The sequence below is a fragment of the Quercus lobata genome, chromosome 10 (assembly GCF_001633185.2).
Source record: "Quercus lobata isolate SW786 chromosome 10, ValleyOak3.0 Primary Assembly, whole genome shotgun sequence".
Lineage (NCBI taxonomy): Eukaryota > Viridiplantae > Streptophyta > Magnoliopsida > Fagales > Fagaceae > Quercus > Quercus lobata.
The window spans coordinates 29,107,560-29,123,229 of NC_044913.1; the positions used below are offsets into that span (position 1 = coordinate 29,107,560).

General features: G+C 32.7%; 1 protein-coding gene across 1 annotated transcript; it reads right to left on the reverse strand.

The window, feature by feature from the left end:
- Positions 1–13,100: 13,100 nt before the first annotated feature.
- On the reverse strand, positions 13,101–14,147 carry LOC115963162. The gene is made up of 2 exons (XM_031082060.1): positions 13,796–14,147; positions 13,101–13,408 (listed from the first exon to the last, which is right to left on the reverse strand). The coding sequence occupies exons 1-2, from the start codon at positions 14,134–14,136 to the stop codon at positions 13,234–13,236; spliced, it is 516 nt and encodes a 171-aa protein (XP_030937920.1). The 5' UTR covers positions 14,137–14,147; the 3' UTR covers positions 13,101–13,233.
- Positions 14,148–15,670: the final 1,523 nt, after the last annotated feature.

A 15,670-nucleotide genomic window follows, 5' to 3' on the forward strand; every position in this document is an offset into this window, starting at 1 on the left:
TCTATCCTTCTTTCTTTTTCTTCATCAATCATATCTATCTTCTTTTGTATTATATCACTAGGATTCTTATGTATTGTTTCTATTATGTCATCTTCCCTATTATTATTTTCTTGTCTTTCTATTGAACTTCTTAGTTTCACTACGTCTATTATCTTTTGCACTTCTTGACTATTATCTTTTCTTTCATTGTTATCTTTATATGTTATAACTATAGGTCTTTCAGTTACTTTTAGTCCTCTATCATCTTTTCTACTACTATTTATGAATATGCCAGTGCTTACTAAACTACTATTTTTTCTATCATGCCAATTATCTGTCACTAAAGATGATCTTTGATAGGGTTCAAAGTTTCTCTCTTGTTCTGAATTTAAAGCTTTAATTTTTTCATAAAGTTCCAAAAAACTGTCTATTCTATTATCTTTATCATTTTTTCTTTCTACAGTGGCAAATCTTTCAATAGCTTCTAAAGATTCCAATTTTTTATCAATCCTATCGAAGAAACTATTATTGTGTCTATCAGTCTATCTGTTGATTTTATCCCCTATGTATGTACACCAATTATTTGTATTATTATAGTTATAATTATTATTATAATTATCCATATCACTGTCAGAGTCAGAACTAGTTTCATAATCCATATCACCATTTAACCAACTATTGTCTATATCTCTCATGCTATAACCTTCATCATAATCTATATCATCATAGTCCATGTTTCTAATTAGTGTGTGCCTAACCAAAATGTAAACAAGCAAACAGATGATGAGTTGATAAACGTATTTATTCTATTTCTAAGCAATTAATAATTATTGGTGGAACTATTACTAACCACTAGTTTCCTTGTTATCGGGACCACCTCCTCGAGAAACTCCATTGCGGGACCACCCAAACACACGCCTGTCCGTTGACTAACAAAAAGGGGTTGACCAACGTAAAACCCTAGTTTGCCAACGAGTCTTAAGGCTGACCAACGCTAACAAGGAGCAAGTAGTGGCTATGCAGTAATAAAATTCCCAACAACTTCTTAATTGCAAAGAAATAAAACTCATACATCTACCATCCATGGCTCTGATACCAATGACTACCTAGGAGAGAGCGCAGCAGTAATATGGAAGCATCAACAATGATAAAATAGATGATAAAGAAGAAAATAGCAAAATAGATATATACAAAATAAGTTAAAATGGAGTATGGAATATGAAAACTGAAACAAATAAAATCTTACTTGAATAAAAACTTCTGTCTTCGATAAAACTTGAAAACAACTGTCTAATACAAGCTTGAAAATAAAACACTATCTGAAGAGTTACAAGATTACAAGAGGGGAAGTCTTTTTGAGGGAGAGGGAAGGCTATTACAAAGTTTTTCTAAAACTTGGAACTTTAGAAGCTTTCAAGGCATTTTTAGACTTGTTTTCTGTCTGCGTAGTCCATCTCTTTTATAGATGCAATGAACCATGGTATATTGACCTAAGTAGGTAAAGTTAACTCAAGTTAAACTGTCAATGGAAACTTGTAGTAGCTTTTGTCAAATCTATCTAGGAGACTATCAGGCACGTGCAAGTGAATAGTGTTCTGTCTATCTGGGAATCTGACTGAGAATCTGTCCATATGCTAGTAAACAGTAGTGAAAAATCTGCCTGTATTTCTCTGGACTATTTTGGTTTTGTCTAGAAACTATTTACCCATGCTAGTGAATAGTGATCTGTCGCAGTGAATAGTGGTTTATCGCTGATGAATGGTAATCTGTCACTGCTGTCTGTTCGGGAGAGCATTCTGTCTTTCTTGGAACATCTAACCTATATCCACATAGTTATCATAATCTAGCGGATTAGAGTTATCCTCATACTACTCATGCTCATGAACTACTCCGTAATTACTACATAGAACGTAGTATGAAATAGGAAGATAAATAGGGACATGATCCTTTGCTGTCATTAGTCTAGGATCCTTAGCAATCCTTCTTCTTCCAAAAAGCCTCCTTGCTGAAGGTCTTGGACCATATATGGCTATTCTATTAGTGTAGCTATATAAGTGGAAGCCTCTATCTAATTCTTTCTGAATTTCATAAATCTTGTTACTTATGAAATTAGACCATTCTTGAGCCAGAGCATCTGGATCATCAAGTGATAAATAAGTATCTCCTGTATACCAATTGTATTCAGGGATACATCCCCAATCATGGATAAGGACCAGAATGTGTGTTGGCCAAACTTCCATATAATAACTATTGTCCCAAGCTGGAAGAGTACTCCATATAGTAATCCTCATATAATTAAGTCCTCCAATCTGTGCGGCGACTTCTAGGATGATTTTGGGAAATAAACTAATTTAAATTTTAGAAGTTATGATTAATTTGCTGATAAACCCTGCTTCTAGCATTTCAGATAACCATAAATGATCACGAATTACTGGATCTTCTGTCTCCGTATTGATAAGTAATCCATGTTGCTTCATAAACTCTGTCTGCTTCTCCAAAACTTTCATGCTATGTGGCTTTATGAGATAGCCATATGTCATTTGTCATGTCTTCTGTTCTGATAAATGCTGTAAAGACTAATACTTTGAAAAGATGCATCCATCTGTCATAAGAACTTGTTATGGCTTTATGGGTTAGTATATTCTGTTGGATCTCAGGAGGTAAAGTTCTAATGGCAAGTCTCGTTTTTGCTGAATCTTAGGGTGGAGCTTTGAAAAGCTTGTTCCCATAAGATAGCTTTTTAGAGACTGTGATTCTGTCATTAGGGAGCTTGAATCTCCATCCTCCTTGCCAGGGAGTTGACAACCAGATGCTTCAATGAATGCACTGGTGCTAACAAGATGTAATTCCAAATCCTTAAGGGTCTTTTGGAATAAAGGTTTCTATCTGAGGGTAAAGGCTGCCTGTAAATTATCAAGAAGTACTTTAATATGAAGAGGAAGGCTTGTAAATTCTCTGTTTTGAAAAATGAGGTCAGCACGAAGCACTTCTTGCAGAATTTCACCTTTTTCACCACATGAATACATTGCCTCTGCAAGCAACGTATCTTGAAGGGATATTGTCTCTATCGAGATGCCTTCATGCCTATGTGAAATCCTTACTGAAGGCTTTCGGAATTGTTTGGGTTGCACCACTAGTGCCTTGCCCTTTCCTTTCATGTCTGCCTGAGAGGTTCTTTTACTCATAGTAGTCTACAAATGGGTTTTGGGAAAAGGATTATGTCTTGAAATATGATTTTGAAAATAAATATTTTCTTGCAAAGCTTCTATAAAATTTATTTAAAAAAATTTTCTTTCAATGTCCTTTTGTAAAGTCATTTTAAAATGTTTTATAAGAAAATCATTTTTAAAATTTAAAGTATATATAATAAAGCAAACTTTTTTCTGTACACCTTTGTGCTTTTGCTAAGTTGTAGTGGTATTAGAGCAGTCATGATGAAGTCTGTCAAAGTGAGTGAAATTCAAAAGATTTTTCAAATCTAGTATGATTCTATTCATGTATGTATTACTATATATCTCATTCTGTGCGAATATGTGAAATAAAGTTTCTCCATAAATTCTTTTATCAACTACTGTAATGGTCTGGGGAAAATCTGTCAAAGGCTTATGATTAACTTTTCCTATGAAGAAATTAAATTTGTCTTTGTTCAAGAAATTACCACAATTAATGTTTTCTATCATGATCAATAAAGGAGAATTTGTCAAGGCTACTTTTATTAAATCTTCTATTATATGAGTATTTGAGGATACTATAAAAATTGTAAATATGTCATTTTTATAATTTTGTTTGGTACTTCTATCATACTGTCAGTCCATGCATATTGACTAGAAGAACTTATAAGCATAGTTCCATCTTTTTTGTCTTTGTTTTTTCCCCTAAATTCTTTTTCACAAGGTGTTTGGATTATATGTTAGTGCTTATGTAAAAAAGCAATGGGGGAACAAATCTCTGTCTCTTTATCTTGTTTGAATTTCTTTTTGTTATTTTCTGTCAATTGGTCATCTAGTGATATCTCTGTCTTTAAAGATGACAAACTTCTTTCAGTTCTATAGTTTCTTTCTTTATTAGTATCTTTTAGAATAGTGACCTTTTTGGAAGAATGATTTTCTATGAACCTAAATAATATATCTTTTCCCAACACATTAGTTTTAATTCCTTCATCTGTCACTAAAAAGAGGTAAATCAAAGCCTTAAAAGGAGTTCCTAAAATCATTTTAAAAGGAAGTTTCTTAATTAAAACAAAAACTATTTCAAAACGTATTCCATCATGGCATATATGAACATTTGGTATTTTGTAATTAATTATGAGATTTTCACCATTAGCTTGAGTTAATCTTTCAGATGATTTTTTGTTAGGACATACATGATTCACTTGTTAGGAACATATGTCATTATTTTATGTAATTGGCTAATCCTTTGACAAAACGCACTTTACTTGTATTTGGGTAGATTTAGGATATATTTAATACTTCAAAAAACTGTGTTTTAAGATCAAGTGTTGAAGCCATGCAAGTCTGTCCAAGATTCAAGTCTGAAAAGTGTATGTCATTAAAACTCGACAACTAGTCATCTATCGAGCTTGAAGAGCTGTTCTAGCCTCATGGCTCGACAACTACTCAACAGTAGCTCGACAGATAGGCATCTGTTGAGGTTTATGAAAAACAGAATTTCAGTTCTATTTTGACTCTAATCCATGATTATGTGTTTGAGTTTTCTTTTCTCACAACCCTAAACATATAAAAAGATTATTTTAAGAGCCGTAAAAGAGGACACAAGTTGCTCAAGTGTTGAGAAAAGCTTGTTCAAGCAATTTGTGACCAGAGACACAGTTTTTCCCTAGTTCATCATTCTTGTGAAAAAGTTGCTGTGTTTGTGCACCGTAGGGTTTTGTGACCAAGCATCTTCTTGATCTTCATCGTTGAGATGAACTGAAGAACTTTGCAACCAACAACCTTCTCTAGTTGGTGATTAAAGTGGTGTACTGGGATCCGCGCAATTGGTTGGTCAAGTATTGGGAGCCGTGCATCAAAATGAGAAATTGTCACTACAAAACAAGTCCAATTGGGTATTGGGGTAAAGTCGGGTTCAACTATAAGTTGGTATAAGGTACTAAGATTCCCATACTTGTAATCGCTTGTTGTGATAATAGTGGAATTTCGGGAGTGATGACCTTAAAATCACCCGATGGGTTTTTTGTCGTGTTGGTTTTCCCCATTCGTAAACAAATCACCGTGTCAATTTAATTTTTGCTACAGTTAGTTTAATTGGTGATTTGTTTGTGCTACCACACGTTTGCATGTTAATTTGATTAATTAATAAACTTGGCTAATTAATCAATTAATTCACCACAAGGGGTCAATACGTTTTTGGCCTATCATTTTTCATAATACTTTAAGGGTATTAATCCTTCTTGTATACAATTCATATCAGCACCTGAGTCTATTAAAGCAATTTATGTTAAAGAGAATTCTTTATTAATTACTAAAGTAATTTCTATATGCCATTTTTGGAAAATTACTCCGTCAATTAAACTCAAGAAATTTTGTCTATTGCCATCATCTTTTTCTAATAAAGGTGGTTCTATTATGGGTTTAAAAAATTCTTTTAAATTTATTATTTCTACAATATTTTGTTCATCTATTTCTGTGAAATTATCTTCTTCAATTTCTTATTTTACTTCTGTCATTAAATCTTGTAGAGTTATTGGTTTTATCTCTACACCATCTTGTTTCTTTTTTGTTTTTTCTTTCTTATCCTTTTCTTTCTTAGCTTTTTCTCCTTTTCTACATTCTGTAACATGGTGTCCATATTGTCTACACTTAATACAAGCAAAAGGTATTTCTATAGAATCTTTCAATTTTAGTAAATATTCTTTTTTGTCTTTATGGTGATTCGGTAGATTTTCTATCAACTTCATTATTATGTCTTTTTGTTTTCTTTTTCTTTTATTGATTTTAAGAGGGACGGTTGATTTTAATTCTTCCTTTTTCATTACTTGATCTATCTCTGTAAGTTTTTAGACCCCTTAAACAATTTATTAAACCTAGGTAATTAGCCAAGTTGTTACTTAGTCCAATTAAACAAGTCTAGGTTATCACAATCAAACAATCATATCATGCATAGCAGCAGAAAATAAATAAGACAATGATATAATCACCCAGGAAAACCAAACCGGTAAAAAACCTGGGGAGGATTTAACCTAGCTATCCTTAAGGTAAAAAGCAAATCCACTAGAAAGAATTGAAGTTTATACAATAAGACTTACAAGCCCCCATGCTCGACTTCTTATTGCTACCAACCAGTAGAACTTACTGACACGACCACGTGCAAGCTCCAAATCCATGGACTCCTTCTTTCTTTGGCCTTTGTAAAACACAAACACCCCCGTTTGTGACTTTGAGATCCCACTCAAAGGTTTAGCAACACAAACTCCCCTGTTTGTGACTCCAAGACCACCCTTGAAAGTTTAGATCATCAACACCTTTGATGACAAGAGAAGGCAACAACTTCTACAATACCAGATCTTGAGATTCTTCAAGGAATAGCACCGGTAGAAAACATAAGAGAGCTTTTTAGGAACAAAACCCTAAATACAAAAGAGGCACACTCTTTTCTCTCTGAAAAGCCACATAAAAACGTGCTTAGGGTTTCCTTTATATACTGGGAGAAGTATATTAGAAACCCTAATCCTAAATGGGCTTGAACTGCTGTTTGGGCTTAATTAAAATTCTGCAGATACGACTTTTGATCGGTCGAGCCTGTCTTTTGATTGATCAAACCAGACAGATTATGAAATCTTCTTCCTGTAGCTTGTATGTTCTTGAATCTTGACTTGAATCACCTTGAGCATTGTCTAATAAAACCTATAGACTCTAAGATCTATATCTAGACAAGTTTGTGTTCACAATTTGCCAATTGTTCTAAACATTTAGAACCTAACAAACTCCCCCTTTGGCAATTCGTGACAAAACTTTCATGCAAAATGAAATGCTCAAATACAAGAACAACCCAATAGAATAAAATGCCCAATTACATCACAAATTCCAATCTAAGACTCCTAACCTAGAAGTTGCAAGAAGAGGTAGAAGGTCTCGATCAGAATGCACCTGTCTTTCCTGAAACACTCAACAAACACATCACTGCATGTGTGGAAAGAAAGACATATATACAATAATATGAAACAGAATATAAAAAACAAAAGTAAATTCTAACTCTCCCCCTAAGTTAGATACTTCAAAAAGTTTTTTATATTCTCCCCCTAAACAAAACAAACAGGTCATCTATGTCTCCCCCTTTTTGTCACGCATTGACAAAGACTACCTAATCAGAAGGTAGACAGAAAACATACGCAACAGAGTAAGAGAAAATAGAGACAACTCCCCCTATGAAAAGCAACAACCCCCCCTAAGAACCACAAAGGTTAAAAATAGGAAAAACAAAACAAGTTTTAGGAAAAACAGTTTTGGGAAAAAAATAAAGGAGGTGGGGATAAATAAAAAGACACAAACCAAGTTTTAAAAAAAAAAAACTAAGTTGAGGATACACATGAAGAAAAAATATTCTCTCTTTCAATAAAATGCAAACATGGTACTATGTGACCCATAAACAGTTGCATGAGTAGAGAAAATATTTGCACATTGATTATCCATCATAACTCTTAAGAAAATAATTTTCTACAATTCACACATAAAAATAGCATATACTAGAAAGTACATAACTCAAAAATTAATCAATAAATTTTTAAATCAAGTTGAGTACCCAATGTAGCAAAGTGTATGCATGTTATGTGTGAAAACAATGAGAGAGATGACTGCAAAACTGCAAGATGGATACAAAAAAATCAATGCAATTCATGTGAATCCTAAACATAAATGATGCATGGAAAAATCAATTTTTGAAAAAAAAAAAAACAGAGCAATTTAATGCAGAAACTCCTCAAAGCACATTGTTTTATAATAAAAAAATGCATGAGTATAAGACGAAAAGTTTTTTCAAAAACACTTGAATTCAACCTAGATCTTCCAAAATCAAGATTTTCAATCAATTTGTCCTTAAAGCGCAAACATTAAACACATTTTGCATTAAAATCAAGGAACTTTTAATCTTGAATGGCCACAACAAAATCACACACAATATAATGTACCAAGTTTAGCAAAGAGTAACTTGTGTAGTGTGTGCAACTAGTAAAAGCTTAAGATACATGTGAGGTGATATGTGAATAGCAATCAATCACAAAGTCCACAAAATTCATCACAAAGAATTTAAAAGAGACTATCACCTAAAGAGTTACATCATATAACTCCCACATCTCCTAGATCATAAGCTTGCAATCATGTAAGTTTCTTGTATTTATGCCTCATAATATACATTCCAATTTTAAGTTATGTGAGTTTGGCATCAAGCCTAATAGTACACACCAATTTTGATTTTAAGAATTAAGCACTATAACCAAGGCTTCACTTTATGTTCTTTTTGTGCATGTGCTACACTTTCTCGAGCATAAAATCTTATGATATGCACTAAGGTGTTCATGATTGGCTAGTGAACAATGGTGAGATGGTTATTTATGCCTTTCTCTAAAAGGATCAAGTCCGACAGTCAAATAACATGTGACTTCAAGATTAAGACAAAGTGATAAACACCATAAACATCTTTCCCACACAACATGCACTACAAAGCTTCAATTAATAAAGTGCAATAAATAAGCTCATCAAAGCTAAATAAGGTACATAAACTTGTTATGTAAAGATAATATGGCCAATCCTTGATTATAAATCCAAGATGTGAAAAACAAAAAAATCTTTTTGGTTTTAAAAAAATTTATGACAAAAAACAAAAAGCACACATTATGCTAAATGAACAATACAAATGCAATGCATGATAGTGCTTAACTAAGCTATAGAGGGTACACAAACAAGAAATATCAATTTCTTAATTAACCCATGAGTACATGTACAAACTAGTACATATTCACACAAAATCAGAAATAGCTTAGCACTTATTTAACACATACTATTCAAGTTTCTCCACAATGTCAAGCATGTTCTAAATCAAGAGAGAGATATCATAACTCATGTAATCCTCAAGAAAAAAACTAGGCACAAAATAAAATATTTTTGTCTTTTTGAAATTTTTTCAATGTTTTTGGATTTTTTTTTTTTTTAATAAAAAACAACCTAAAAAAAACACGACCAAAAACAGAAACAAAACATGTCCACAATTAATTGAAAGAAATAAATTAGGGACAAGTTAGCAACACTCACCTTGGAGAATCTTTTCTCACCCATCTAGCACGAGTATTCGGCTTTGTAGGTGAAAATTCATGAGAAGCAGAGTGTATTTGAGGGATTACACCAATCTTCTGAGAAAGACTAAAATCTTGTAAATTCCTTTCACAAGCCAACAAGCTCAAATTTTTCAAAAGAATATGAAACAATTTATATGGACTTATGGCAGGAGAAATATCATCACAAATCTTAGACTGAAATATAGAATGCTTAAATTTTAGTTTATGACAATTAGGACGAATGTGACCAGAGACACCACAAAAGTGACAAACAGGAACAAATTTAGGAACATCAGTATTTCTAACAACAAATCTAGTCTTAGATTTTGGTTTTTGCCTCAACAAAGAACAATTTGGTCTAATATGACCAACAACACCACAAAGGTGACAAGTAGGCACAAAAACAGATTTATTGTACTCTCTAATAGTAGGTTTAGACTTAGGTTTAGAAACTTTAGCGTCAACATCAAAACTTTTATCTTTGTCTAACCTAGCACAATAAGCCTTTTCTTTATTATTCCTCTTGAAAGGAGTATATAAACTTTCTCAGTTTTAGGCTTAAGAGAAACAGAAACACTTCTATTATCAACAGCAGGCTTGGTACCTATCAAATTTTCAATTTTAGCTTTAGATTCAACTAACTCTTGTTCCAAGCTTTTCATCTTCTCATCTTGAGAGGAAATTTGATTTCTCAAAAATTCATTCTTTTTATTAGATTCATCTAATCTAACAATCAATTCCTCTTTTTCAAGATTAGCCAATTTTAACTCTTCCTTAAATTTCTTAGCAATTTTCATAGATTTCAATAATTCCTTACGAAGAGTTTCACAGGCATCAATAAAATCAACAGAAGCATGAGCAGAAACATGATCAGAAAGACACTTCAAATTATCCATGACAATAGGGGTCAAGGATCAGCTCAGAGATCAAAAGATCTAAAACAAAAGAGCTACCCGCTCTGATACCACTTGTAAGTTTTTAGACCCCTTAAACAATTGATTAAACCTAGGTAATTAGCCAAGTTGTTACTTAGTCCAATTAAACAAGTCTAGGTTATCATAATCAAACAATCATATCATGCATAGCAGCGAAAAATAAATAAGACAATGATATGATCACCTAGGAAAACCAAACCGGTAAAAAACCTGGGGAGAATTTAACCTAGCTATCCTCAAGGTAAAAAGCAAATCCACTAGAAAGAATTGAAATTCATACAATAAGACTTACAAGTCCCCACGCTCAACTTCTTATTGCTACCAACCAGTAGAACTCACTGACACGACCACGTGCAAACTTCGAATCCACGGACTCCTTCTTTCTTTGGCCTTTACAAAACACAAACACTCCCGTTTGTGACTTTGAGATCCCACTCAAAGGTTTAGCAACACAAACTCTCCTGTTTGTGACTCTAAGACTACCCTTGAAGGTTTAGATCATCAACACCTTTGATGACAAGAGAAGGCAACAACTTCTACAATACCGGATCTTGAGATTCTTCAAGGAATAGCACCGAAAGAAAACATAAGAGAGCTTTTTAGGAACAAAACCCTAAATACAAAAGAGGCACACTCTTTTCTCTCTGAAAAGCCACATAAAAACGTGCTTAGGGTTTCCTTTATATACTGGGAGAAGTAGATTAGAAACCCTAATCCTAAATGGGCTTGAACTGCTGTTTGGGCTTAATTAAAATTCTGCAGATACGACTTTCGATCGGTCGAGCCTGTCTTTCGATCGATCGAACCAGACAGATTATGAAATCTTCTTTCTGCAGCTTGTATGTTCTTGAATCTTGACTTGAATCACCTTGAGCATTGTCTAATAAAACCTATAAACTCTAAGATCTATATCTAGACAAGTTTGTGTTCGCGATTTGCCAATTGTTCTAAACATTTAGAACCTAACAATCTCTTTTTGCTGAACATTAAATATTTCCATTAATTCATAAATTATGTCTTTCTCAAATTCTAATTTACTTATTCGTTTTACATTTTTTTTTTTTTTTTTATACAAGATAGAATTCTACTCTAACCTAATCTAAGAGTATATGTGTGTGAAGCTCCCTCTTAGAGACTTGAACCCCGGCCCTTACCCCCTACACCCCACAAGCACTTATACTTGTGGAGTGACCACGGCACCAAGGGTGTGCGGTGGTGTTTTACATTTTTATTATGCCTATCACATTGTTTTTTAATATGCCCATATTCTTTACATTTATGACAAATAATATTTTTAATATGTCTATCAGGTTTCTCATTATCTGATAACTCAGTAATCTCTAAAACTGTTATGTCATTTTCCATTTCTTTTATCTCTATTGGTGAATTTAAAATTTCTATCTTTTTAGCCAATTTTACTAAACTATTGTCTTGAGTATAATTCACAGTTCTTCTAATTGATTTTAGTCTCTCATCAATTTCTTCTTTAAAATTATTACTCCTTTTGGCATCGTTATTTTTCTCTTTTCTGTTGACTACTTTTACTACACTATCTTTATCAAATAAGTCTAGCTTGTCATTTTCTTCCATATTCCTACGTATGGGTTGTAATGTCCTAGTTTCCTTACTATTATGTCTTTCCATACTTCTTTCTTGACTAAGTTTAGGTCATCATCCTTTTTGTCTCTTTCTATATTTAACTCTTTACGTAGAGTTCCATCTTTTCAATTGGTTAGAGTACTATTGCCTTGTTGTCTTTCTATTCTTTCTAACATCTCTTTTACTATACCTTTCCTTATTATTCCTTTTTCTTTGTCTCCATCTAACTTCATCTTTTGTATTGTTTCTATTATGTCATCTTTCCTATTATTATTTTCTTGTCTTTCTATTGAACTTCTTACTTTTACTACTTCTATCATCTTTTGCATTTCTTGACTATAGTCTTTTCTTTCATTGTTGTCTTTATTATAACTATAGGTCTTTCAGTTACTTTTAGTCCTCTATCATCTTTTCTGCTACTATTTATGAATCTGTCGGTGCTTACTAAACCACTATTTTTTCTATCATGCCAATTATCTGTCACTAAAGATGATCTTTGATGGGGGTTCAAAGTTTCTTTCTTGTTCTAAATTTAGAGCTTTAATTATTTTCATAAAGGTCCAAAAAACTGTCTTTTCTATTATCTCTGTCATTTTTTCTTTCTACTTATGCCAATTATCTGTCACTAAAGATGATCTTTGATGGGGGTTCAAAGTTTCTTTCTTGTTCTAAATTTAGAGCTTTAATTATTTTCATAAAGGTCCAAAAAACTGTCTTTTCTATTATCTCTGTCATTTTTTCTTTCTACTTATGCCAGTTATCTGTCACTAAAGATGATCTTTGATGGGGTTCAAAGTTTCTTTCTTGTTCTAAATTTAAAGCTTTAATTTTTTCATAAAGGTCCAAAAAACTGTCTTTTCTATTATCTCTATCATTTTTTCCTTTCTATAGTAGTGATTCTTTCAATGGCTTCTAAAGATTCCAATTTTTTATTTATCCTATCTAAGAAACTATTGTTGTGTCTATCAATCTGTCTATTGATTTTATCCCCTGTGTATGTACTCCAATTATTCGTATTATTATAGTTATAATTATAATTATCCATATCACTAAATCTGTTTCATAATCCATATTACCATTAAACCAATCATTGTCTATATCACTCATGCTATAACCTTCATCATAATCTATATCATCATAATCCATGTTTCAAATTAGTGTGTGTCTAACCTAAGTGTGAACAAGCAAACAGATGATGAGTTGATAAATGTATTTATTCTATTTATAAGCAATTAATAAGTTACTAAGATGCTTGCTCCTTGTTTTTGTTAGCCGACAAACAGGCGTGTGTTTGGGTGGTCCCGTAATAGAGTTTCCTGAGGAGGTGATCCCAATAACAAGGAAACCGGTGATTAGTAATAGTTCCGCCAATAATTATTAATTGCTTAGAAATAAAACTCATACTGCGGAGTTAACACTAATGACTAATAGAAGCTATATGAATGCGGCGGAGACGGCGGCGGAGACTGCGGCGGTAGCAATTACATTGACATGCTGGTTGTCTTTACATTTATTGCTGTTGTCTTGCATTCTTTTTTGCTGCTGAATACATTTACGGCGGAGGTCTTCACGTTTATTGCTGTTGTCTTCACAGAAACAAGTCCCACATCTGCATTGAATATGTCAACAATAAGATCAACTTTATAGTTTGTAATATAATATGCTATAGCTTATCCATGAAAGATTGGAGAGACAAAGGCAAAAATATTTAAAAACTCAGAATATATAAGAACATAAAATTTTGGAACAAGCGGCAGTCAATCATGGAGAAATAATTAAAACGAGCTAAAAGTTATGATTTTATTATTATATAATAAAGAGTTACAGTACTCTATATATATATATATTGCTAAAAAAAAGTTTACCATAATTACCTCAATCCAAATTCAACGATTCAAAACAAACAATTATATCTAATTCACACTTTTATAAAAGCAAATTAAATTCAATATGAATAACATAATATAACAATATTTATATTGGTCATAACAAATACCTGAAGTTCATGAAGAAGCAACGTGGTTTTTGGATTATTTTCCTGCAAAAGAGAGGGTCCAAAAACTGGTTGCAGTTCAAGCCAGGGCATTGAATGTTGGGCACCTTGTCCTTAGTGTCAATCTTGTCTTGGATGTATTTGGCTATGCAGTCCTTGCAAACAGCGTGTGCACACTTGTTTTTGTTGTTGAATATCTGGTTTGATTGCATCGGCTTTAAGCATATTTGACAAGTGAAGACTGGATTACCTTGCCCATTGTGGGCTCTACTTATATTTTGCACATATAATTCTAATTCTATGTCTCGCTCATCCCTGCCTTGTTTTTGCTGGATGTTTCCCATGCCTTGAAACTAGAAAGTTGAACTACTAGAATGTTGTTTAATTTTTCTGAGGTTTCTTATTGCTTCTTATATAGAAATATGTATGGGTCGGTGGTGAGTTGTCCGCCTAGTTCTTTTAGATATAGGATTTAGAGACCAGTTTGGACTCTATGACTAGTGTCCCAATTCGATCATGACAAGGTATGCTAAAAAATAGTATTTTCTTTTTCTTTTCCAAATACAGCTATTTAATTGAATGAATAAAAAAAAAAAATACAAATTAGGTAATGTGCTCAAGACCGCTTCCGTGAGGTTCAAGATTGGTAAGGTGTCAACTCTAAACTTGTTTTTCGTTTGAATGGCTTTGGAACTATAAACTCCCTAAGGATATATGGTTATGGTGTTTGGATATTATTGATTATAGATGCTTCAGCTTCATTACTGAAGCACAATATCTCAGCGTCAGCATTATTTTGCTTTACTTTTTTATTTTCTGGATATAGGCAAGTTGAAATTGCAAATCTCCATGAATTATGAATGTTTTATGACTGAGTTTAATTTCTAACTGAATGGATAGTTGTTTGGTCGTACTTGAGATGACCGGTCTCGTGAATAAGAGAATAGAGAGGGAAATTGGGATAATAATTCCCTGCTGCTTTATTCATTGCATTCTCCGTTAAACACAAGTCTTAGGAATTCAAATAACAAACAGATAACAATAGATAATCCTATGAATGTTCAAATACTAACAGATAATCCTAAAGAAACTCAACTTCTTAGAAACTCAAATACAAATACCAATTCAAATATAACTTTATCTAGATAACCATAATTCAAATACAAATGCAGTAGCAACTCCATAGTAATCCAAATACAAATTTCAAATGCAATAACTATCCACCCACGGCAACAGCTATCCACGAATGCCACTCCTATCTTCAGACATAACAGAATGAGTTTTGATTTATTTTCTATTTGGATCTCAATGAATTCAAATCCTAAATTCTAGCCACCAGATTGTGATATTAATAGTTCTATACATACATAAATACATCCGTAAATCCATGTATGTATGTGAAGAAGGTCTGTTATTTTTTATTTTTTTATCAATTCCTCCAAAGTCTTCTTGAACCAAACTTTTCATCCCCCAAAGTCTTTCTTACGCAATTCAAGGTGAAAATGGGCTTTTGCCTTTTTTTAAAAAAAATATCCAACTAAATGCCCCATATTTGAAACTATTTAGGAAAATGCCCCTGTTTTGAAACTCGATTTTTGGACAATCGAGTTTTAGCAAACTAAAAAATAAAACAAAACTAAAAAATTTCTAGAACTCGAGTTCACGAAACTCGAGTTCCATTCAAGAAACTAACTCGAGTTCCTTGAAAAAAATTCAACTGGAACTCGAGTTACATGAACTCGAGTACTTTACATGGAGCTCGAGTTTCAAAACTGGAGCATTTTCTTAATTAGTTTCAGACATGGGGCATTTTGTTGGATATTTTAAAAAGAAAGGGCAAAAGGCCATTTTTTCTCACAATTCAATTATCAAAGATTT